This window comes from Phalaenopsis equestris, unplaced genomic scaffold, assembly GCF_001263595.1.
Source record: "Phalaenopsis equestris unplaced genomic scaffold, ASM126359v1 Scaffold233490, whole genome shotgun sequence".
In the NCBI taxonomy this organism is placed as follows: Eukaryota; Viridiplantae; Streptophyta; class Magnoliopsida; order Asparagales; family Orchidaceae; genus Phalaenopsis; species Phalaenopsis equestris.
Window position 1 is genome coordinate 324,366 of NW_018251434.1, and position 23,758 is coordinate 348,123.

The following is a 23,758-nucleotide window of genomic DNA, read 5'->3' on the forward strand; positions in this document are numbered from 1 at the left end:
TTGGTAATTTGGCCATTTTTGGAAATTTTTGTCACTTTTGGCAAATTTGGATGTATTCAAAGTGTTTGGAATGAGTTTTGATTAGTTTTGGGTATTTTGGCAAAATTTGGGAATTTTGGCCAAATTTGGGCATTTCAAGTGCAATTGGGTAGAGAACCATTTTGAATGAGTCATGGATCAATGAAATCTCCATTTTGGGTCCCCATGTATTGGTCTTAGCCAGAGTATGGTGAGGGTATGGTGTACCTTAGCTCCAAATCAACACCCAGGGTCAATCCTAAGGTCAAGTAGCCCTATAGGAACTCTCCTTGAGTTCCCTCATAATGATCTTACCTACTAAGTGCTAGAGGTTAGGACCAATATGTGGAACTTCAAATTGAGTAAAGAGAAGAATTTTTGAGTTTCTAATGGTGAGGGTACCTTTTCTAGTTTTCTAAGACTAGTCAGTAGGAAAGTCCTATGGCTAGACCTAGGCTACTAAAGAAATTTCTAGACCTCAGCCAAAAGTGAGGTCAACAGTGGTCATGGTGCAAATATCCAAAGGCAAATGAAGGATGTGCATGGACTTCACAAATCTTATTGTGTCTTGTCCCAATGATGGCTAACTCCTACTAATGGCTGCAAAAAGTGTCATGAAGCTGACGGGCACTTCACGCAAGTATACGTGTCCAAGAAATAAGTGGTTTAAAGGAGTAGCACATATCATTCCCAACATGAAGTATGTTAAGAAATAGATTTGAAAAAGTAATAGCTATAGTTTACTAATTATTCCAACCTCTTTCGGCTAGATTAAGAAAATAATAAATGGAAATTCTAACTCTATCAGAGCCTACAGAAATCAAAACAGATAAAAAAATGGATCAAATTACTTTAGTGTTTTTTCCAAGATTATTGAGGATCGTGCCTCGATGATTCAGGCATGTCACCTGGCTTGTTTTTCATAGAAATTTTTCTTAAGTGGTTGTTGTCAACCAGGTGATTGAGTTCTTCGTAAGCCTATGCCTAGGTCCAAAGAAGATTTAAAATTCCACAAAGGGAGCTTTCGCTTATCTTTATGGCATCTCCAATAAATTTGAGATTCCTGCTAATGGTTGCATGATCCAGAATAAGTATTTCAATTTTACTCGGATCTCATGGTTAACCTAATCGTTCCACTATGCTACAATCGATGTCGTAGATCACGATAGATTTTAACATCCTAACTGGCCAGCTTAACGAAGGACAGAAGGTTAACCAGCAACATTTATCAACAAAAAATTGTATATGACAAATCAATAACAAAAATCAAACCAAGAAATCCATCCATAAATCACAAAGGCATGAAACATTATTTACCTACTCATGGCTTGAGAGAAAAAAAATCATAGAAATCAAACCAGCAAGAAACATTTTTATTAAAATAAAAACAACTTACAGCCCCTTGATATCCACTCTTACAATAGCAGCAAACAAATTCTCTTAAAATCTCTATTAGAAAACGTAAAACAAAGAAAAATTGAGAGGAGAAGAAAATCTCTCTCTAACCCTAGCTTCCTTCTTAATTATCCTCTCCAAAAGCTTCTAATAGCCTTTAATTATTTTCTTTTTATAAATTTAGTTCAAATTCCTTTTAAAAATCATTATAATCTTGCACAAATAGTTTTTAAATTAGAACTTATAAGCTGGCGTTTTTAATTACATCACCCTCTCGGGTTGGGTGGCATGGTCACACCACAATTTGACATGGCTACATTGTTCTCTCGAAAGTGTGTGTCTTCTCTGCAGGTTGGGCGTGACCATGGAAAAAACTAGCATGGTTGCTTTGCTTAAGTGGAGTGTCCATGCCAAATCTAGGCATGGCTATGCCAGTCTGGTTTTTCCCAAAAGTCCTTATTTTGCTCTAATTTGCATGTTAGTCCTCCTGTGACCTGCAAAATGCTATTCTGATCTTCCAAATGTGTAAGCTCGTGAATTTAAAGTAGGAAATTTCTTAAATTAAAGTATAAAAAGTATAAAAATTTAACGTATGTCAATCCCCCCAAACCTAACCAAATACTTGCCCTCAAGTAATCCTTTTACTCTACTCAGATTTTTCAAGGAAATAACATACCTTTCTTTTATGCAATTCTTGGTCTTATTGATAGAGAAGAAGTGAAAATTTTTTGAAGGTTTCATAAATTCCACTTTCAAGTTATGGATCATATACCTATCATGATTTATCATCTATTTAAACATAAGAATTCTTTCTTATTTTAATTGGTAAGACTATAACTTCATTAGTCCTCACTAAAAAATGAATAAACACTTAATTCTTGTTTCAACTAAACCATCCTCTTAACTTTTAGTGGATTTACAAATTTCCTAAGGTTTTTTATAAGAATATGGGTAAATCAATTGACATAAGGAAGACACTAAAATATCTGAATTTTAGATTTGAAAGTACGTAACCTCAAGCATCTTCTCCATGCATTATATATACTTTAATCAAATGTTTACCCATCCCTTATCATGGGTCTTAGTTCCTAAATAAATTCAATCAAGTTATGTTTCATCTCCGAATGAAGTAAGACATTAAGTCTTAGCATTTTTAATAAGAAGTTTTGAATCTCATAAATCCCACTTTCCAAGCATCCAAATACTTTTAAGTTTAGGTAGAAGAAAAACATTTTAGTCATGCAATTAATAATATTCACTTACATGCTGACTTTAAGCAAATATCACATTATTTAAACTTAATTTTACTTTCCAAAATTGATGGACCAAGGTGCATGAAAGTAGGCAGTAAATATAATCTCAGTAAGTTAAAGAGTTACCTGTAGGCGGCTAACAAGGTGATGACTCCTCCCCAGAACTTGTTCCACTCACTACCGGCTACATGTGAGTAATGCAACAGCAAAATTTAAAAAAATACCATATATGAATCACAAATCAAGCTATAACAAGTAAATAGAGTTTGCTATCAGAGTGCTGAAAATAAAAACATAGGTAAACATGTACATGTAAGACAGGAAATGTAATACTAAAAAAATTAATCCATTATATCATCAGTAAATCACATCAACATCCACATACACATCAGTGAGACCATGTCCAAAATCACATCAATACATCAAAAATGGAAAAAAAAAACAATCATTCAATAGCATAAAACTTTAGAAATAATCACAAAATTATCTACTCCTCACGGTCACACCCCTCCATGACTTCACAAATCAGGCTCCAAATCGTGAACGGTGATGGTGGTGGTGCAACTCCTAATCCCGAGTACTCCTAAAATGCTCTCAGCTAGCCTTGAATATACTCGTACTAGTGTTGGTGCTATCAAGCGTAGTAGGCAAACTGGTGGTGTAAGTCGTTAAGCTCTCAGGTCATAATGTCATGGGTGTTATGGAGCTCTCTCATGTCTCTAATCAAGTCCCCCTAGAGGATCAACATCTCCCTTATGTCTCTCGTCAAGTAACCGAGGGTAGAGTCACGTGACACTGAAGATCGACATCTTAACGAGCTCTCTCCTTGCTTAGGAGAAGCAAACGATGGCGAGGCACATGCATCTATAGATTATCTACTTATTGGCTTATGTGGGTTGAGAAGTGATATGTCTTTTAGCATGATTAATTTCTCTTATATTTAATACTATTTTTTATGAAATTGTACTTTAAAGAAAGGTATTTTCATGTTTTTTCTTTCAGGTATAACAGGCAGTACTCCTAAAATAGATTGGACTGAAATGAAGAGAAATGGAGGCAAAATGAAGCACTGAGGTAATTCCACCACTCTGGCGCCAAGACGCTCCACCTTGGCACCTTGGCACCAACCTAGTGGTGCCTAGGTGCCAGTTCCCTCTGAGCAAATCGAGAAAGCGGGTCCTTTAACAAAGATTTATTTTTTATTTCTTTTTTCATTCAACGCATGACAAAGATCAATGTATGAAATCATCTAAATGGTGATGTTCAACACCCAAATTTTGGATCACCATATCTACATTTTATTTAAAAAATGATCAAGCTAGTTATTCATCATGAGCTAAATTATAGCCTCCTTCTGCAATTATTTATGGTAACTATTAAATATCGCCCAATGATCATCACTTATTATCAACCATGATGCCTTCATACTTCCCACTCATAGTTCAATTTTGTTGAAATGTATTAATTCATACTTCAATTTCTAAGAAGGATAGATTTAGTAATCCTTAACATTTTTTCTTGAAAATATTTTAATTTAATTAATACCCCTTTTTTTTTTCTTTTGTAAACTACTTATAAAGAAGATTCTAAGTCTATTGGGTATTGCTTTCAGCCTATTTGTTTGTTTATGTAATGTTTTTTATGCAACTACAAGTAATAAAGATGAGAAAATATAAATAATATATTATTTTATATAAACTATATTCAATTTATAATTTTAGTTTTTTTTTTTTTTTACATATGAAAAGTTTTTTGTTATTACAAGAAAAGTTTTTTGTTAATACAAGAACACTTGTGGCAACTAATAAAGCATGAAGTTGAATACACATAATTAAGAAAAAAATTGTTAATATTAAAGATTATGCATCATATACCCTCCATAATGATAATAGGATACTTCTAAAGCATTGATTAGAGCCTATAATTAGAACCAAGAGGCACCTTCTAATTAATTAGCCTTAAATTATTTAAATTTAATCTTTTATAACATGATATAGATGATCATGCTATGAAAGCACTAATAAATTATTTTACAATGGCATATACATCACCTGACTTAAATCAAAATGATAAAAATAAATAATTTGATTACTTCTAGTAATTTCATCTAGGAAATTATTAACTCAAACAGCCAACATTGTGCCTAAAGAATAGAGTGAAACAAATAGTATTTCATCAGATTGTGCATTACAAACTCAATTTACTTGCATCATTATGATTGTCTATTATTCTTTCCTTAGAAGAAGGCCCTAACATATAATAATATTAAAATTAATAAATTAATTTATTTAAATAGAAATAATGGGGGAAAAGAGCTTTAATTCTAGCCATAACTATATTTTCTCATCAATTTGATTCATCCCAATCTTTATGTCTTCTTGTGGATTGAGCAATGATCATTTTCATCTCATTTAGACTTCATAGATTAATCAAATTTAGTATTAACTTAATAAATGAAATGAAAATTTATTGTTAATAAAAGAGGGATGAAACATTGCTTTAGAGTTGTTGATTTTTGTTTAGATATACCTAAAAGATGACATTTTTAACTTTATCTAATTAATTATAATATATTATATATGTCTAAAAAGATTGCAATTCCCACACACAACAATACAAAAAATAACAAACCTATGCATAGACATAGCATTTTTGTCACTGATTTTATTATATATAATATTCTTATTCAAAATATTTTAATCTTTGCTTTGGAAGATAGCTTTTAGAGTCATTATTTTTGTTATAAAAAAAACATTATAATATAAAATAGAAATTTTATATTCCCAATAAAAAAGAACAATTTGTCAGCTCCTCCTCCGTCAAATCAGAAAAATTATTCCATATGATCACCGTATGTAGAAATGCATACGGTATCAGGTCTTTACAGTTCATCACGAACATGTATTTCAGTGGTCCTCATTTTTATTTTATCAATTTGTCAGCGGCGCCTCTGTCAAATCAGAAAAATTATTTCATATGGTCACCGTATGTAAAAATGCATATGGTATCAGGTCTTCATCGTTCATCATAAACATGTATTTCAGTGAGTCTTATTTTTTTAAAAAAAAAAAATAATTGATCGATGAATGGATCGACGGTGGAAATTAGACATCATATGCATTTCTGCATACGGTGTCCGTATGAAATAATTTTTCGTTAGATCAAGCCCGGGGATCCGGCGGCGTCTCGCCCCACACAAAATTTATTACAATTGTAAGAAAAATTTCCATTTTGTGCAAATTAATTTAAATTTCTGAGCTCATTTCTCAATGAAAAAATTACATACATACCACAAAATTGTTTCATAAGAGAAATAAGTAAAGCAGAAACTACGGGAACTTTGAGGAAATATTTTATCAAAAATTTTTAATTATAAAATTATGATTATGGTTAGGGGTGTAAACGAATCGTACACGAACGAATAAAACTTGTATTCTTGTTCAGTTCGTTTGAAATTTAGTTTGTTTGAAATAAGCTAGTGTTTGAAATTGTTCGTGAATTCATTGTTCATGTTCGTTTCTTATCGAACGAGCCGAACACGAGATGTTCGCGAACAACGAACCAGTTTGACATCCCTAATATTAATATATATAAATAATATATTATATTAATTATATAACTTATATTACATAAATATATAATATCTATATGAGTATATTATTAATATATTATGATTATTATTATTATTTTATTATATATTATAATTTATAAAATTAATTTTTTAAAATATCATAAATTTTTTATATATAATTATTTTAAATTATTTTATATCACATCACAGTTCGTGTTTGGTTCGTCTAACTAACCGAACAAAAAAAAAAATTGTTCATGTTCGTCTCGTTTATTTTTTGAATGAATCGAACACGAGTTTATTGACCAACTGAGACAACAACGAGCTTTTTTGACAGCCCTAATTTGGCTGCTTACATTGCATAGATATGAATGTTGAAATGTAAGAAAGTAATTAGCAGCTAATCAGAACTGGAGAATTAAATAGAGAAATAAATTTAGAAATTTTATGAATTATAAATGAAAAAAAAAATAATTATCTGATAAAAATGAGTAACTTTTATCAAAGATTAAAAACTTAAAATTAAGTTTGAAGGTAAACATTGGAGGATGAATTAGTAAAATCATTACTAAAAGAGGCCTTTATATGCAAATTACACAATATTTATATATATTTACATATCTAACACCGAAACTTTTACATTTACATACATAACGAATTCTTTGACATAAAATAAAAATATCACCGGGCATTAACTTTCGCAATATCATTCACCCACATTATGGAGAGAAATTTGCGTACGTAAGAGGTACGCAGCGCTACGTACGTCAAGTAGGTTACGGGGAGGGTATTGGGGGTTATATTCGCGCTATATCCTCTGTAACCTCCATGTAATCTATTTGTAACCTACTTGTAATTAGTAAATTTCGCGCTTCTGTTTTCATATATTTATAAGTTACAGGTAGGGTACAGGTAGGTTACAGGGGGTATAACGTGGATATACCCCCTTACTATACTCCCTGTAACCTACCTGACGTACGCAGCGCTATGTACACGTCTTATGGCTGTCTTCCAAACGGTTACTGCATGAAATGTCTTTTACCTCGTTAATTAAAATAGTTTTATCCGTGCAATTAAATAAATTAAAAATATATATAATTATGTAATCTCATAAAACGCTCAACACGAACAAATAATAATAATTACAAAAATTATTTGCATAAAAGGTAGGTACAATCTCGAGAAATTATTGAGTACGGAGAGTGCACGCAGCGTGCGCTCTCCGATCACAGTTGCACATCAACAATCTCTTTATTTTTAAAAAAAAAATTAGTAAAAATAGGACCCACCAGCATACAAAAATGATTGATGTGCGGCCGTGATCGAAAAACGCACGCAATAATTTTTCTACAATCTCAGACCTTACTCCGGATGAATAATCCTTTATAATACAAATTTACTAATTTTTAATTTCAAAATTCAGAAACGGACAGTTGACATTAAAATATAAAAAATAAGTAAATAATAAAAAAAAAATCTATTGATGACGTTCAAAAAAATACATTAAAGTCTTAGTCGGTGGAAATAGAAAAAGAAAGGAAATATTTGGCTTTATACCTCATAAATGTAATAATGCTATCCGAGAGGTTGACCATTCCTCAAAATATTAAAAAATTATATATAATGTAGTAAAATGTAAGGTAAATATAAGGGTGTAAACGAGCTGAACACAAGCTGAGACGAGCGAGTTCAGGCTCAACTCGTGTTCGACTGATTTATATTTCGAGCTCAAAACTAGTTCACGAACAAATATTCGTTTTAGAAACCCTAATCACATAGTCATCAGATGTTAAAGATTGGAGCAAGTTTTGAAAATTTATTATTTATATTAAAACTTCATTTGAATCTAATTTCATAATTTTTATTCTATTTTCTTAATTAATTCTTTTAATTATTTATAAATCTTTATAACCTTGTAGTCAATTAATTTTTTTTAGAAATACTCCTCATCAATAAATGAATATATATATATATATATATATATATATATATATATAAATATATATAATTAATGAGTAGTGTTTCGAGCTAAAAAGAGCTGAACACGAACGAACAAATTTCTGTTCGTGTTAGACTCGTTTACTTAGCGAACGAGCCGAATACGAGCTTCTTAACAAGCTGAGCTGTTCGGGAACAACAAATTTAATAACCTTTTGATCAATCAAATAAACATTAAATTTTATAAACGAAAGACTCCAACTAATAAATGACAAAAAAAAATCTTTAAAATAATCATGAATCCTGTAATCCACCGGTTTAAATAAAATTCAGCAAAAAAAAATCTGACTAATTTTTAATTTTGAAGATCATGACATTTAAATGAAAATACAAAAACGAAAAATAGCAATAAAAGAAAAAAAAATGAAATTTACATTAATAGGGCCGTAAACGAGCTGAGCTTGATCAAGCTCAGGCTTGGCTCGTGTTCGGCTCGTTCGAAATAGCTCGTGTTCGAAATCAGCGAGTATTCAAAATTAGCTTGTGAACAGTGCTTTCGCGTTTGACTCGATTAAATATTTGTGTTCGTGTTCGGTTTAAAATTGGTTCGTTAAAATTAAATTGAAAAAAATAGATGTAAATTGTGATTCAAACCTGAACCAAATATATACAAAATAAGAGATTAACCACATTACCACATGAAATGTTATCTAAAACAAACCGAACAAGAGCGAGCAAAGAACTGTTCGTGTTCGGCTCGTTTACTTAACGAACGAGCCGAATACGAGCTACTTAACGAGCCGAACAAGAGTTGTTCACAAACAACGAGCTTTTTTGCAGCCCTATTTACATACATACCACACAATTCCTATGTATTTACATATCTAAACCTGCACATAGTGCTAGTGGTATTTTGTATTGTAATATTGAAGATTTCAAATGAAAATTTAGGACTTAAAGAGATTTAAAGTGGTAAATGGAATTAAAAAAATAATAGCAGCAAGGAAAATCCAAAATATCATCCCAATTTGAATAAAAACTTGAAAATAAAAACAATAAATGCCTTTATATGGAAATATAAAAGCCAGGAGAGCATTGTAACCTCAACTTTTTCAAAAATATCCCAAACAGAAACAAAATCAGAAATGGACCTGGATGCAAAAAAAGAATGACAAATGGGTTGGATTGCAAAAAGAGCAGAGAAAGAAGAGTTGTAGATTTTGGGATCATAACAAGCCAGCCTCTATGAGATTTCTCCTCCTCAAAGTCTCATCAACAAGCTTGAAGGTTTTCTTTACAAGCTTTTGATCCAAAGCAGTCGACCGGTAGATCTTAAACATTCGGTCGACTCGATCCGGTCTCATGCTTTGAAAGTAGAGTTCCTCGAATTTCTTCTTCACGAACCTAAGGGTAAGGATGAAATTTATGGTTTTGTGAGGAAACTTTGATGAAAATGAGTGGATAAAGATGATATTATACTGCACGAAGTTTGAAGAATATAGTTCCAAATAATTCAATTGGAAACAATAAATGGGATTATTGCATTCTAAAATAATTACGTCCGTCTTCATAGCAATTTGATGAAATTTTCAAATTTTGGCATTTCGATAGTTCTGTGCTAAAGAAACAAGCACCACACAGAAACTAAGGATGTGTTTGGGGCAGCTTGTGCTTATCCAGATAAGTTGTTTATCTGAAAATGTGGACCGTGGAGTTCGACCTGCGTTCCGTTTTTAGCGTAAAAAACCAACTGTGTTTTTGGATAAGCTACTCAAACACAGCTTCCAAATAGTGAGGCAACGTTTTCAAAACGCCGCCGCAGCGGATAAGCTGCCCCAAACAAAGCCTAACAGAACTAGAGGGAGAAAATAAATTTTTGGATGATTTACATACAAGTCATTTAATTCTATATCTAAAACCTATACTTCAATTCCTTGACAAATATGACACCCTACCTATGAATTAAAAAGTGACTTTCACTTTTTAAGCTTAAAATAGTGAGATACTTTTGATGTGGTATGAAATATTTAGGTGGATAAATGAAAAAGTATAGTGTTAGAATTGTAAATACATAGGAAAAAGCACAAGCGCACATACTCATAGGCATGTTCAACCTCTTGCTTCCCTCCTGATGTCATGGGCTGATAATCTTTAAACCACTCACATACATTTAAGGGGACCTGTTTCAAGAAATGGAATCATTTTAGTAAATTGCACAAAAACATTTGAAAAATGGGATAATTACATGCATAGCACTTGAAACTCTTTACAAAACTAGCACCCACAACATTTTTTTGAACCACCAAACCAGCGCATTTACACGTGCCACGACGATCAAACCATTGGGAATTTGATAAAAATATAAGATATGGGTTAGGCTTTTATTGTGAATTTTGATATTTGAGCAAAATTTGGTTCTAGTTTTATAAATAGCAAAGTTTCAACTGCTATTTATGTAATTAACATGATGATTTTTGGTGGTATACTCACCTTTTGCACCTTTCTTTCAAATATATCAAATTTATTTAGGAACAACATGAATGATGTTTTCTGCCACAAAGAAACAGGTTAGGAGCAAGGTGAAGGAACACAAGAACATGAATGGAGACCTAAGGAAGCCATGAATAAACCTCGAAACAAGCTTGCTTGAGAACCCAGTCAAAAAGCTCTTTTGTCTCCATCATCCTGTTCTTTGTTTCATCCTCAAAGAGTGTCTGATCATACCTGATGGTACAGAGATACTGTCACACAAAAGAGAAGGCATTGTATTCCATACAAATTTTACCAAACTTAAAATAATTCTAAGAATAAAACATAAACATTATCTGTTCCAGATATCAAGCAGAAAGAAAAACTCTAGAACCCTTGACGTTCATATTATGCAAAAGAGCAATTACAGAATTAAAGATCAGTGCCAAGTGATATAGTTAAATTAAATGATAAATAACATGTCAGAAAAGTTTAATTAATTAATTAAATTTATTCTAAAGATCAGTACATAACATTATAACCTAATTGAAAAAAGTCTAGAACACTTGATTCACTTCATGAAAGTCATGTCATTGATTCTCTATGATCTTTTGCTCATAAAAATACAGATAATCAGAAAAACATATGTTAAGTCCACTTAATTGATCATATCATATCAATCACATTTTTCTTCCAAATGATACTTGGTCATTGAGCTCCCAAAATGAAAATCCTGCATTTCAAAACCATTGATCGACATTACTTGCCATCAGAACTATTGGAGCGCTAAACTCCATAAATTTCACTAAATATTTGGTTGGTCATCAAGTGCACGTAACGATTTCATGAATGAGTGCCTATATAATGGGATACAGATACGGTAATACAGAACTGTGCTCAAATTAAATGAAATCATTTAAGCTTTAACCTCAACTATCAGTAACTTGATTTTCGAGAAATATTCAAGAGGAACGAGGTCCACAATATCGCAGAAGGCTCATATTCAAAAAAAAAATTTAAATAGAAAATCCTTGCCATCAAATCTCACACTCTCAAATCAATCATTCTAAAACCTTTTATCAGACAAATTGTCACATTATCATCCTCTAAGTTATCTCTTTTAGCCAACTCCTCAACAATTTTTATCTATAAATTTATATATCTAAAGACATCTTTATGCTATCAATATCCAATACATTTAAGCTACAATAAAAGAGAAAATCCATTCAATTTTGAGGAAAAAGGATTTAATTTAAATTTAGTGTTTTAGAATATTGAATCAAAAATGGAGGAGGATCATAAAGATAAGTATGAAAGTTGATCACTTTCTTAGTTCTAAGTGAAATCAAATTTTGATGAAAGGCTTCAACTAGGATTGGAAACGTCTCATGAGTATTTTAAAATCCATGGAGTAAAGAGCTTAATTTTAGAATGAAACTCTCGCCATTATTTTTTTTTTTGTGTGTAAAATCTATTTGTATTTAAATGAAAGGAAAAGGAAAGTGAGTTATTTTAAAAAGCACAAGTAGTAATATGGGCCATGTTCACTGGAGCAAGTCTCAACCGGAAATAAAGAAAAATTGATATGGACTCCAAATAGAGCCTGCATTTGAGTTGAAATCGGTTTTTTTATATTAATCCAGTTGAGACCCTTTGGCGATGTTTGGCTGAAAACATATCCAATAAATCCGATACTCTGTGTGATGTGAATGAGCTTGAGAACGACTACGGAAGAAATTCTTGAATCAATCTCATAATTGGAATTACAAAATCCGTATTTATATCATAAAAGAGAGAATGCACAAAAAAGACAAACGCAAAAAAATTTTATTTAACGGAACATTGATTTTAGTTTCCATCTTTTTTTTTTACATTTTTTTATGTTTGGTTGGGTTTATTAACACTGTCATTATCGGTCCTAAGCCGGGATGTGAAAAGAGAAGAGTTGCGTTAAGTAGTTAAAAACCAGCGTAAACTTGTCAAAAAAATCATGACATGAATTTTTTGATTATTGTGTGAGTGTTAGGACGTCCCCTGGAAACGACGTGTTGTATGGTCTGAATACAGTGAAAAGCGCGCAAGGGCCGCTACACCGATGTTTGGATGTAGTGTCAAATAAGCAATAGTCTCCACATTACATACGGGTGTGAGTAAAAAAGTTAATCAATAAAACTAATGAAATTAAGATTATGATAAGATCTTGAAATATAGCTACACTCAAAGGTAAATTAATGGAATTAGTTGATATTATGATTCATAGAAAGATTAATATCTTATGTATTCAAGAAACTAAACGGATTGGAGAAAAGGCTAAGGAGATTGATAACTTAGGTTTTAAACTTTGGTATTTCGGTAAGAGTCGCGGTAGAAATGGTGTAGGTGCAATTATAGAAAAGAGTTTGAAAGATAATATTATAAAAATTAATAGAGTTGGAGATTGAATTATAGCCCTTAAGATTATTATTGATACTAAGATTTATTGATACTAAGAAGATTATTATTGATACTAAGATTTTTAATATTATAAATGCTCATGCTCCTCAAGTAGGTTTAGATATATGGTCTAAAATAACTTCTGGAATGACTTAGAAAACTTAATACAAATGATACCACTTGACAAAAGAATTTTTATTAGAAGAGATTTAAATGAGCATGTCCGTAGAGTGGTAGAAGATTTCATAAATATTCATGGTGACTACAGTTTTGGAGTGACTAATGAAGAAGGTAGAGTGAGTGACTATTTTGGAGTGACTAATGAAGAAGGTAGAGTCATTTTAGATTTTACTTTAGCGTATGATTTTATTACTACTAATGTTTTATTCAAGAAAAAGAGATGAGCATCTTATTACTTCTAAATATGGATCTAATAAAACACAAATTAATTATTTTCTTATGAAAAGAAAATATCCTCGAGATTGTAAAGAATGTAAGGTCATTCCAAGTGATGATTTAAGTACCTAATATCGATTATTAGTTCTAGATTTTAAGATGAAATGTTGTAAAATAAAAAATACTATGACTCATTATCATAGAATTAGATGGGAGAAACTAAAAGACAAATAAAATTATTTTTATGAGTAAAATTCAAGATTTCAAAATTTGGGATGTTCATGAAGAAACAAATGCTATATATGGTATAAAATAACAAACATTATTAAATAAATAGCAAAAGTTATACTTGGAGAATCAAAAGAAAAAATTTATATAAACAAAATTAGTTGGTGGTGAAATAATAATATGCAAGAAAAGATAAAATAAAAGAAGATATCTCATAAAAATAGGTTTAAGGTTAAAAGCTTAGAGAACTAGAAAAAATATCAAACGGCCTACAGGGAGTAACAGAACAATCTGTGACGCTAAAAATTCTGTTTTTAGTGATCTTTATAATAGATTAAATATTAAAGATTGTTAAAAATATATGTATAAACTAGCCAAACAAAGAGAAAAGAAAAGTAAATATTCAATTCAAGCAAAGTATATTAAAGATGAAAATCAAAAAGTATTTTTCTCTAAGAAAAATATACTCAACATAGATGGGTGAGTTATTTTGATATACTTTTTAATGAAATTTTTGAAAACATGATCGACCTTAGTAGTCTTAATATCATTAATAATAATAAAACGTTTCATTTTTACCATCGCATTAGTAAAAAGGTTGAGACTTTAAAGAAAACAAAGGGTGGAAAGTTTGTAAGACCTGATGATATTCCAATTGAAGTGTGAAAATATTTAAGAGATTTGGGAGTTTCTTGGCTTACGAAACTCTTTAATATTTTTTTAAAAACTAAAAAAAATACCTGAGGAGTGGAGAAAGAGCATTTTTGTCCCCATTTTTAAGAATAAAAAAGATGCACAAGAGTGAAAAATATAGAGGAACTAAGTTGATGTGTCATACTTTAAAATTATGCGAGAGAGCACTTTAAAATTATGCGAGAGAGCAATTGAACATAAGTTAAGACGTATTACAAAGATTTTTTATTATCAATTTGGATTTATGTTGGGCAGGTCTAGTATGAAAGCTATAGATTTAATGTTTGATGTAGAAGTTCAGAGATAATAAGGAGGGTCAACATTTGATTTTTATTGGTTTAGAAAAAACTTACGATAAGGTTCCAAATGATATCCTTTGGAGAGTTCTAGAGAAGAAAGGTGTTGATATAACTTGTATTCAAGTCATTAAAGATATGTATACTAGAGCTGTTACTTGTGTTCAAACTGAAGGAGGATTGACAAAATATTTTCCTTTGTTATATTACATCAGGGATCGGCTTTAAGCCCATATCTTTTTGCTTTAGTTATGGATGGTCTTACTAGACTCTTACAGGAGGTTTATTCTTTTTGTTGATGGTATCCTTCTCATGGATAGGATGAGAGAGAGCCCAAGAAAAACTTGAATTATGGAGGCCTATATTGGAGTCTAAAGGCCTTCATTTGAGTCGAACTAAAACTGAATACATGGAACTTAATTTTAGTAGTAGCAACTCTAGTGACAGAAGTGTAACTTTCGGTGATCAAACTATTAAAAGGTGCGAACGATTTAGATATCTCGGGTCTATTGTTCAAAACAATGGTGATATAGATAGGATGTTAATAGTAAAATTCAAGTTGGTTGGTTGAAGTGGAGGAATGCTTCGGGTTTTTTGTGTGATAAAAAGTACCGCTTAGATTGAAAGGAAAAATTTATAAGGAAAATTTTATAAAACGGTGGTGAGACTTGCAAAGCTCTATGGCGTTGAATGTTGGCTTTTAAAAAGAGAAGCATAATACTAAGTTAAGTGGTGTCGAGATGAGAATGACTAGGTGGATGAGCGGCTTTACACTTAGAGACAAAATGCGAAATGAATATATCCGTAATAGGTTTGGTGTGACTCCTGTGACGGACAAAATTAGAGAGTCGTCTTAGATGGTTTGGTGGCATTAAACTTCGACCAACTGATGATCCGATTAGGAGAGTAGATGTTTTAGATTTGACTTATGTCAAGAAAGGCAGAGATAGACCTAGGAAGACTTGGGCTTAATGTATAAAAAATGATCTTAATTTATTAGAACTAAATAAAAATATGAAACTAAATAGGACACAATGGAGAAAAAGGATTCATGTAGCCGACCCCACGTAGTGGGATTAAGGCTTTGTTGTTGTTGTTGTTGTTGTTGTTGTTGTTGTTGTTGTTGTTGTTGTTGTTGTTATGTTTGGCGGGGTTTATGCTAAATTCATGATATTTAAATTATGCTACCGAACACCGCCCGAAATTTTATAAATGTTTTGTAAACATACAAGTCAAGGGTGATATAGAATGCAACATCTGGAATAATTGTCATTAAAGACTTGTTGTTGAGAAAACATATATTTTTCTCTGTGAGCAAATACTTAAAAATCTCATCTTCCTTCGAAGCCAACAAACCCCTAGCTAATGTAGCACTTCAAACATTTTATTATTTATAATATATTTTGGCAATATAAGAAAGAAAATAATAAAAATAATGTACCAAATTCTGTTAGCCAAACTAGTTTTGTATATTTTTTTCTTTGTTTTCCATCCACACATCACGTGAAATGTCTACGTGTACATATCAATGAAAAAACATCATCAAAAGGGAAATTTTTTTCAAACATTTTTTTAAGTTTGATCATCAAATTGCTAAAAAAATGTCATTAAAACCATTGACCTTGTCAACTGATAAAATTAATTAAGCACTGAATTTTATTTGATTATAAAATTGATTGGACATGATCAAACATGTTCATTACTCGGATTAAGGCCAACCTCTTCATGAAATTTAGAATTTCATGTTTTTAATAAAAATATCATTAAAATTGAATTATTTTACGTACAAGCATAAAAATACAATTGCGGTGTAAAGTGATTAATTTTCAAATATCATGATATGACAGCTGTTACCCCGATCCAGGAAGGACCAGCTTTGCCTCCCATTACGGTGGTACAGGAGGGACCGACTTAGATTGAGTAAGGCAAGCCCAACAAGACAACCCAAGGGAAAAGAGCGGGGACCCTCGTGTCACGAGAAAGAGCCCCTAATCACGTATAGGAGAGGAAATAAGAGGGTTGTGGGGGAAAGTTTGTAGGGGGCATAAGGGGTATTTTTGAGGGCCAAGTATGAGGATTTGTGGGAGGTTTTCTTTTCTGAACCCTCTGCTTTCGTGTGTTGTTCCTAGTAGCGTTTAGTGTTTGTGGAGAGTCGATCTACCTCCCGACAAGTAGAACAACATTGTATCTTATTTGTTTTCGTTGTTATTAGTGAAATTGGCCATTATTTGAGTTTTCCCCCCTCTCAATTGCAAGTTAATCGATGTTTGTTTGTTGTTTCGGTTCATCAAATTGATATCAGAGCGAGAACCTGAAAAAATGGCAGCAAAGAAAGAGAATGTGTTGGAAGGAGAATTAAAGCAAATCAGATAGAGAATGCAAGGAAGATTTGCCACCATAGAGGATATATTTTCTTTCATGAAAAAACCGAATGGATGGAAACTCCAGAGTATGACCGATTTGAGAGCCTTGAGGAGATGATAAAGAGGCTCATTGATATGCAGCACAAGACCACACCGGCGATTAAAATTGCAAACCCTAACCAGAATCCTTAACCAAATCAAAAGCAAAGGAGATCAAACAAGAGGAACACGAAGAGGAAAACATTTACAATCAAGATTTTCTTTTAGAACTTCGAGAGGGGGTGGGGTAGAAACGAGGGCCGAAAATTTGGGGATGGGGAGGGGGAGCGGGGGTGTTATGCAAGAGGCACAAAGGAGCGCGAAGAAGAGAGCAGCAGTGGGGTGTGGCAATGACCGAACGAGGGAGTTTCACCCTATACACAAGGGAAAATACATAGGGAGAGTAACCTGGGGTGGCAATGTGAGGGTGAAGAAACTGAAGATGTCAATCTTCAAAGAAGAAAATGCACATTGGTGGAAGTATCGAATGGAGCGATACTTTACAACAAATAGGTTAAAAAAGGAAGAAAAATTCATGGTGACGAGGTTATGTTTGGAGGGAAATTCCCTAGCATGGCTTCAGTGGATGGAGACGAGGTACGCAATTCATTCGTTAAAAGAGTTTAAGGATTGCTTGTTGAAAAGTTTTCGATCCATTCAAAAAGAAGATCTACAAAAGCAATTCTATGCTTTGACTGACGAGGGGACGGTCACAGAATTTAGGGGGAGGTTCAAGCTATTGTCGGGGCAGATGAGTGGTATTTCTGTAGCAAGACTCAAGGGGGATTTCTTTATGGGCCTAAAGCCCGACAACTGAGCAGCCCTCTGACAATTGAGACCGTGAGGATTGAGGGAAATGATGGAGCTTGCCCAAATGATAGAAAATAAGAAATAGGTGAAGAAGACCAACAAAAACGGCACCACAGGAGGATTCTACAATAGTCTCGATGGTCATGACACCAAGATCCCAAACGGTATCGTTTCAGAAAGAGGCGCCAAAGGGAAGGAATACGGGGACACGTCATGGGAAAATTTCAAGCGCCCTATTGAGACAAAAGTGCAGGATAAGAGAGTGAAAGGATTATTTTTCGATGTGATGAGTGGTATGCCCCAGGCCACCATTGCATGGAGCATGCACTTCAAGTCCTAGGGGTGTCAAAAATTAACCTGACATGCCAACACGACTCAAAATCAACTCGAAAAATTTGGGCTAAGATTGACCTGAATAATTTTCAGGTCGGGTTCGGGCTGAGTTTTTCAAATTGTTTATTATTTAGGTTAGGTTTAGGTTGATCGGATTAGAGTCGGGTCATTTTCAGGCCAACTCGTTGACCCTAATTGACATCTCTACATGTCAAAAATTGACTCGACAACCCCAACAGACTCGAACTCAACTCAAAAAATCCGGGTTATGATAGACCAGAATATTTTTTAGGGTCAAGTTCGGGTTAAGTTCTTTAACTAGTTTATTATTTGGGTCGGGTTCAGGTTGACCCGATTCAAGCCGGGTCATTTTCTATTCAGACCCAACCCGACACACTGACCCGATTGACATCCTTATCAAGTCCTTTTATTTCTTAAGGGGGAGGAGACAAATAGCAAGGAGCTAAAGGAAGACATGGTGGAAGAAGATGAGCATTTTTACTTGGATATTCCATAGGTGTCCCTCAATTCAGTTGTGGGATTTAACTTGAATCACACTATGAAGATGAGGGGACGGATAGTCGAGCAGACAACTGTGGAGTTGGTAGATAATATGGCCACATAATTTTGTCTCAAATCAGATCATGGATCAGCTAGGGTTAAAGTTTGTAGATATGGGGAGCTTTGGGGTCACGTTGGGGACAGAGAAGAAGGGAATTTTCAAGGGATTAGTTCTGACACTATATGGCTTACATGTGGAGGAATTCGTTTGGACTTGAGCAGCACTGATGTGATTCTAAGGATGAAGTGGTTGCAGATGCTTAGAGAGACAAAGGTTATTAGAAATCCTTCATAAGCGAATTGTGGAATGGATTTTTGTTGCCTTAAGGTTGGAGCTGGCAGATATTGGGAGCATTCAGATCATCATGGGGACAGAGAAGATGCAGAAGAGTTAAGAAATTTGCAAAAGGTTAGTTTTGACACTATGGGCCCGTTTGGGGCAGCTTATTTGGTGCGGTGGCGTTTTGAAAACTCACCTGACATGTTTGGGTAAGTTGCATTTTGGCAGCTTATGCTTTTTCAAAACACTGAAAACAACGTTTTCACACCGCACTTGTCTAGGTGCGGTGGCAGTTTTCTAGCAGTGGTCTAGCTTTTCCAAGAAAATAAAAATTTTTAATAGTCATCGCACTTAGTTTATCAGCAGATTGTTTTTAATCAGCTTATCAGCAAATTATTCAATAAGCTGCAGTTGCCCCAAACAGACCCGTACCTACAAGTGGAGGACTTCCTTCCCTTGGAATTGAGTAGCACTGATGTGATTTTGGGCGGTCTCAAATGCTTGGGGAGATGAAAGTATATTGGAAATACTTGACAATAGAGTTCAAGGTGGGGTAGGAAGATGGTGTTGAAAGGAGATGCTAGCCTACGTAGAACCATAGTTTCGCTCAAAACCATGGTCAAGACGTACGAGGAGTAGAGTTGGGCTATTTGGTGGAGTCTCAGAGCATAAAAGAAATCCGGGATCCCGAGTCACAAGAGTTCCCCAAGGGTGTTCAACAGCTCCTACAGTAGTTTTCAGACATCTTTCATCAGCTTGGTGAATTACCGCCACCACGGGAGCACAAGCATGCCAATACCATGAAGGAGATTGTCCCTCCTATCGGTCTCAGACCATACCAGTATCCTCAAATTTTAGAAGAATGAGATGGAGAAGTTAATCCAAGTGATGCTTGAAGCTGGGATTTTCAAGTCCAGTGTAAGTCCCTTTTCCAGTTCAGTCTGATTAGTGAAGAAAAAAGATGATAGTTGTAGATTTTTTGTGGACTACCGAACTTCGAACAATGAAACTATATTGGACAAGGTTTCTATCCATGTGATTGATGAACTGCAACATGAGCTTTATGGGGTAGTTAATGTTCTTGAAAATTAATCTTAAGTTGGGATACCACTAAATCAAGATGAATCCAGTTGATATGAACAAGATAGTGTTCAGGACACATGAAGAACATTACGAGTTCCTAGTAATTATGTTTGACCTCACCAACGCTCCGACCACATTTCAGTCTCTCATAAATCGGGATTTTCAGCCCTTCCTTAGGAAATTCGTCCTAGTCTTCTTCGATGTCATTCTGATCTACAATTGTACAAATACGGCATGTGGGGCACCTAAGGACGATCTTGAAAAAGTTAACGGAGCACTAGTTGTACGCCAACTTGAAGAAATGTTCCTTCTTTTGCACAATTACAAGTGGAGTACCTAGGGCACGTGGTGACCAAGGCAAGAGTAGCAGCGGGCCAATCCAAGATTGAGGCTTGGTGGACTGACCTTTACGAAAGAGCTTGAAGGACTTGATAGAGTTCCTAGGTCTCACCAGATAATATCATAAATTTGTGAGGGGTACGACACAATAGCATTATCACTAATAGAGCTGTTGAAGAAAGACTATTTCAAGTGAAGGGAAACAGCAACACAGACCTTCGAACATCTGAAGAGATACATGACCAATGTTCTAGTATTAACAGACTTCAGTAAACCATCTGTGGTAGAAACGGATACGTCAGAAGACGAATTAGGAGCAGTACTCATGCAGGCTCAGCAGTCGATTGCCTAATTCAGCCAGGTGCTCGCAACTAGGAGGAGGCTCAGCTTGTGTACAAGCAAAAGTTGATGGTAATTATATTGGCCATCATAAGTGGCGACCCTACCGGTTGGGTCGACACTTTCTAGTCAGGTTAAATCAGATGAGCTTAAAATATCCCTTGGAGCAGAGGATGATGGTTGAGGAATAACAGAGGTGGTTATCTAAGCTAATGGGCTATGATTTTGAGATTCAGTAATGGCCAAGGTTGGATAAGAAAATCGAAGATGCACTAACGAGATTATCGATGAGCCTCAGCCGGCAGCGTTATCGGTACCCTTGGTCCTAGATTGAAAAGCTCTGCGACGGAAGAACAAGCAAGATATAAGATTGGAAAATATGAGAAAAGTTGAAGCTGCACAACCAGGTGCAGTTCGTGTTGCCAAGTGGAACGGAGTAAATCTATTGTAGAAGTTTCACGACAATGCAATTGTAGGACACTCGAGAAAACATAAGACATACAGTCTTCTATCGCCAGAGCTTTATTAGACAGGGATGTGCAGAGATGTAGAGAAAGTTGTGGCAATGTGTGATGTGTGTCAATGACACAAGTACTTTACCATGGTTACTACAATCCTTAGATTATAATGATGTGTTTGGCGCATGCCTGTGTTCTATATTTTCAATAACATGTCGTATCTGTGTCCGCATGTTCGCATTGATGCAACATAATTGACGATAGATGTGGAGCAATACGTTTGACAGTACAGAGTTTCACCTCGCCAAAACTAGAGGGCAAAATGGAGGGCTTTGCACACCATTACTAGTACGTGAGGCCCTTGAATGGATGTTAGCGAGGATTTTGTAATGGTCTCCCAAGGACACAGCGGAACAAGGATTCAGTAATGGTCGTGGTTGGCATGTTCTCAAAGATGGTTCATTTCTTACCTTACAACCAGACATTGGATAGATCAAATGTCGTTGACCTATACACCTAGGGGATCATAAAACTACATAGAATACATAAAACCATTACATTTGAAAAGTACTCCAAATTCTTAAGTCAATTCTGAAGAATCCTATGGGAAAAACTTTGTATTAAAATACAATTCAGCTCAGCAACTCATCCACAAAGAGAAGATCATAAGGAAGTGGTGAATAAGAGCCTAGGAAATCTCCTGAGGCGCATCATACGAAAGAAAATCAAGTAGTGAGACCTGCTCCTAGCCTAGGTATTGTGGCATCACTCATAAACTTTGGTTTCCCTATTGTGATTTGGGTTAACTCTGGTATCACTCATAATATCAAAAATAACCATTAAAGTTTATGAATTTTCACTCTTATCCCTTTCTTATAGATTCAAAGCCAAACATGTTTTATTCTGCTAGATTAACAAAGAATTTATAGGTAAAAACATTTTATTTGGATTATCTTCTTGGGTAAAAAATATATTAAAATTTTATTCAAAATGGCTCTCATGCATGAGCTCCAAATTCTGTTTTAAAGTTCAACCTCAGTAAATCCTATAAATAGGAAACCTGGAAAGGAAAATTAGCTTGGAATTGTTTTGGAAATGGGTTTGGTAGTTAGAAAATGAGAAGGGGAAAGAAAGAAGACAAGCAGGGAGGAAAAAAATATATGAAAAAACTAAAGAAAATAATATAAAAGAAAAAAGAAAGAAAAGTTAACTAGGTTTTTGTGTTGTGGTTGCAAACCGTTTTGATCAACGCAAACAAAGTGGTCACAGTACAAGAGTGATGGTGCTGCAAACAAGCACGATAGTGTTGAAAGTGACTTCAATAGTGTCAAGAAACATCTTATTGATGTCAATAGGGAATATTACTCAAGGTTACTGATTTGTTCTCTAAATTTCTTACTTCTTTACTTTGTCATTTATTATTCTTCTCCCAATATTTGACAAAATTTATGAGAAAAGTCTAATTTATCCTTCTTTATTATAAAGAACATTTCTTTGTCGTCAAGAATTTAGTCAAGTTGTCTCATTATTTACACCAATGTAAACTTTGAGCCTTGTGCTTTGAGTTATCAACAATTTTCTTTTCACGCCGTGTTTGCACACAATTAGTTTCTGTGCAATAACTAATAAACAAAGATTGGGTACAATTTAATGCCTTCATAAATTGAGAATAACCATGAAATATTGAAGATTAATTAATACCCAAGTGTGATAGATTCAAACTCTTTGGATTTATTATACAAAACAATTAGGATAATGATGACTACATCATCTAGAACTAAAGAAAAATGTTTCATGGAGAAAGGCCCACAAAGCGTTGTGCAATATGATAACTACATCGAGACTTGAAAGTACATATTGTGAATAAAAAAATTAAAAAAAAGTAAGTATTGTGGCTTTAATTAGGTGTGTTATCCTATTAAACTGTAGGACAATGGACAAGCTATTATTAGTAAAATTAAATGCTTGAAAGGAGAATTAAGATGGATTAGTAAAATCATTAAGAGAGAAATGATGATATGGTGATGCGCCAATGAGAACTAAGGTAATACAAATAGACTTTAAAGGTTAGTTATATACCATTGATAATGGAAGCTGCATTTTGCAGATAGAAGTAAAATGAAAGGATTATAATGGAGCGATGATAGAAAAAGGTAGTATGGCTAAGGTTTAAAATATAAATATTTGCTAAAAATAAAGTTAGTAACTCAAATGCCATTTAACATGAATGAATGCATGACTAGAGGGTTTATGAAGCATACCACCAAAAAGCTAAGAATCGGCTAATGATGATGTGCATGCATTTTTGAGAGAAAGAGAGAGAGAGATGACCTTTCCTTCCAAGAGGAAAATGGTTTTTCTCATCCCAATCGTACTTCTATGTTTTTCAACTTATACTACTTTTAAGCACAAAGTTACATCACTGATTTTCCAAGTATACCAAAAAATTCTCAAGTTTCTTTA

General features: G+C 33.7%; 1 protein-coding gene across 2 annotated transcripts in view; it reads right to left on the minus strand.

Annotated features, from left to right (window-relative positions):
* Positions 1-9,215: 9,215 nt before the first annotated feature.
* LOC110038681 (guanine nucleotide-binding protein alpha-2 subunit) overlaps positions 9,216-23,758 on the minus strand; it is a 56,906-nt gene continuing 42,363 nt past the window's right edge. For both annotated transcript variants that reach the window (XM_020743576.1, XM_020743575.1), the window contains exons 11-14: positions 10,806-10,899; positions 10,666-10,725; positions 10,273-10,355; positions 9,216-9,579 (exon numbers count right to left, since the gene is read on the minus strand). In XM_020743576.1, the coding sequence (XP_020599235.1) occupies positions 9,402-9,579; positions 10,273-10,355; positions 10,666-10,725; positions 10,806-10,899 (415 nt within the window). In that variant the 3' untranslated portion in view covers positions 9,216-9,401. The remainder of the gene's footprint in view (positions 9,580-10,272; positions 10,356-10,665; positions 10,726-10,805; positions 10,900-23,758) is intronic.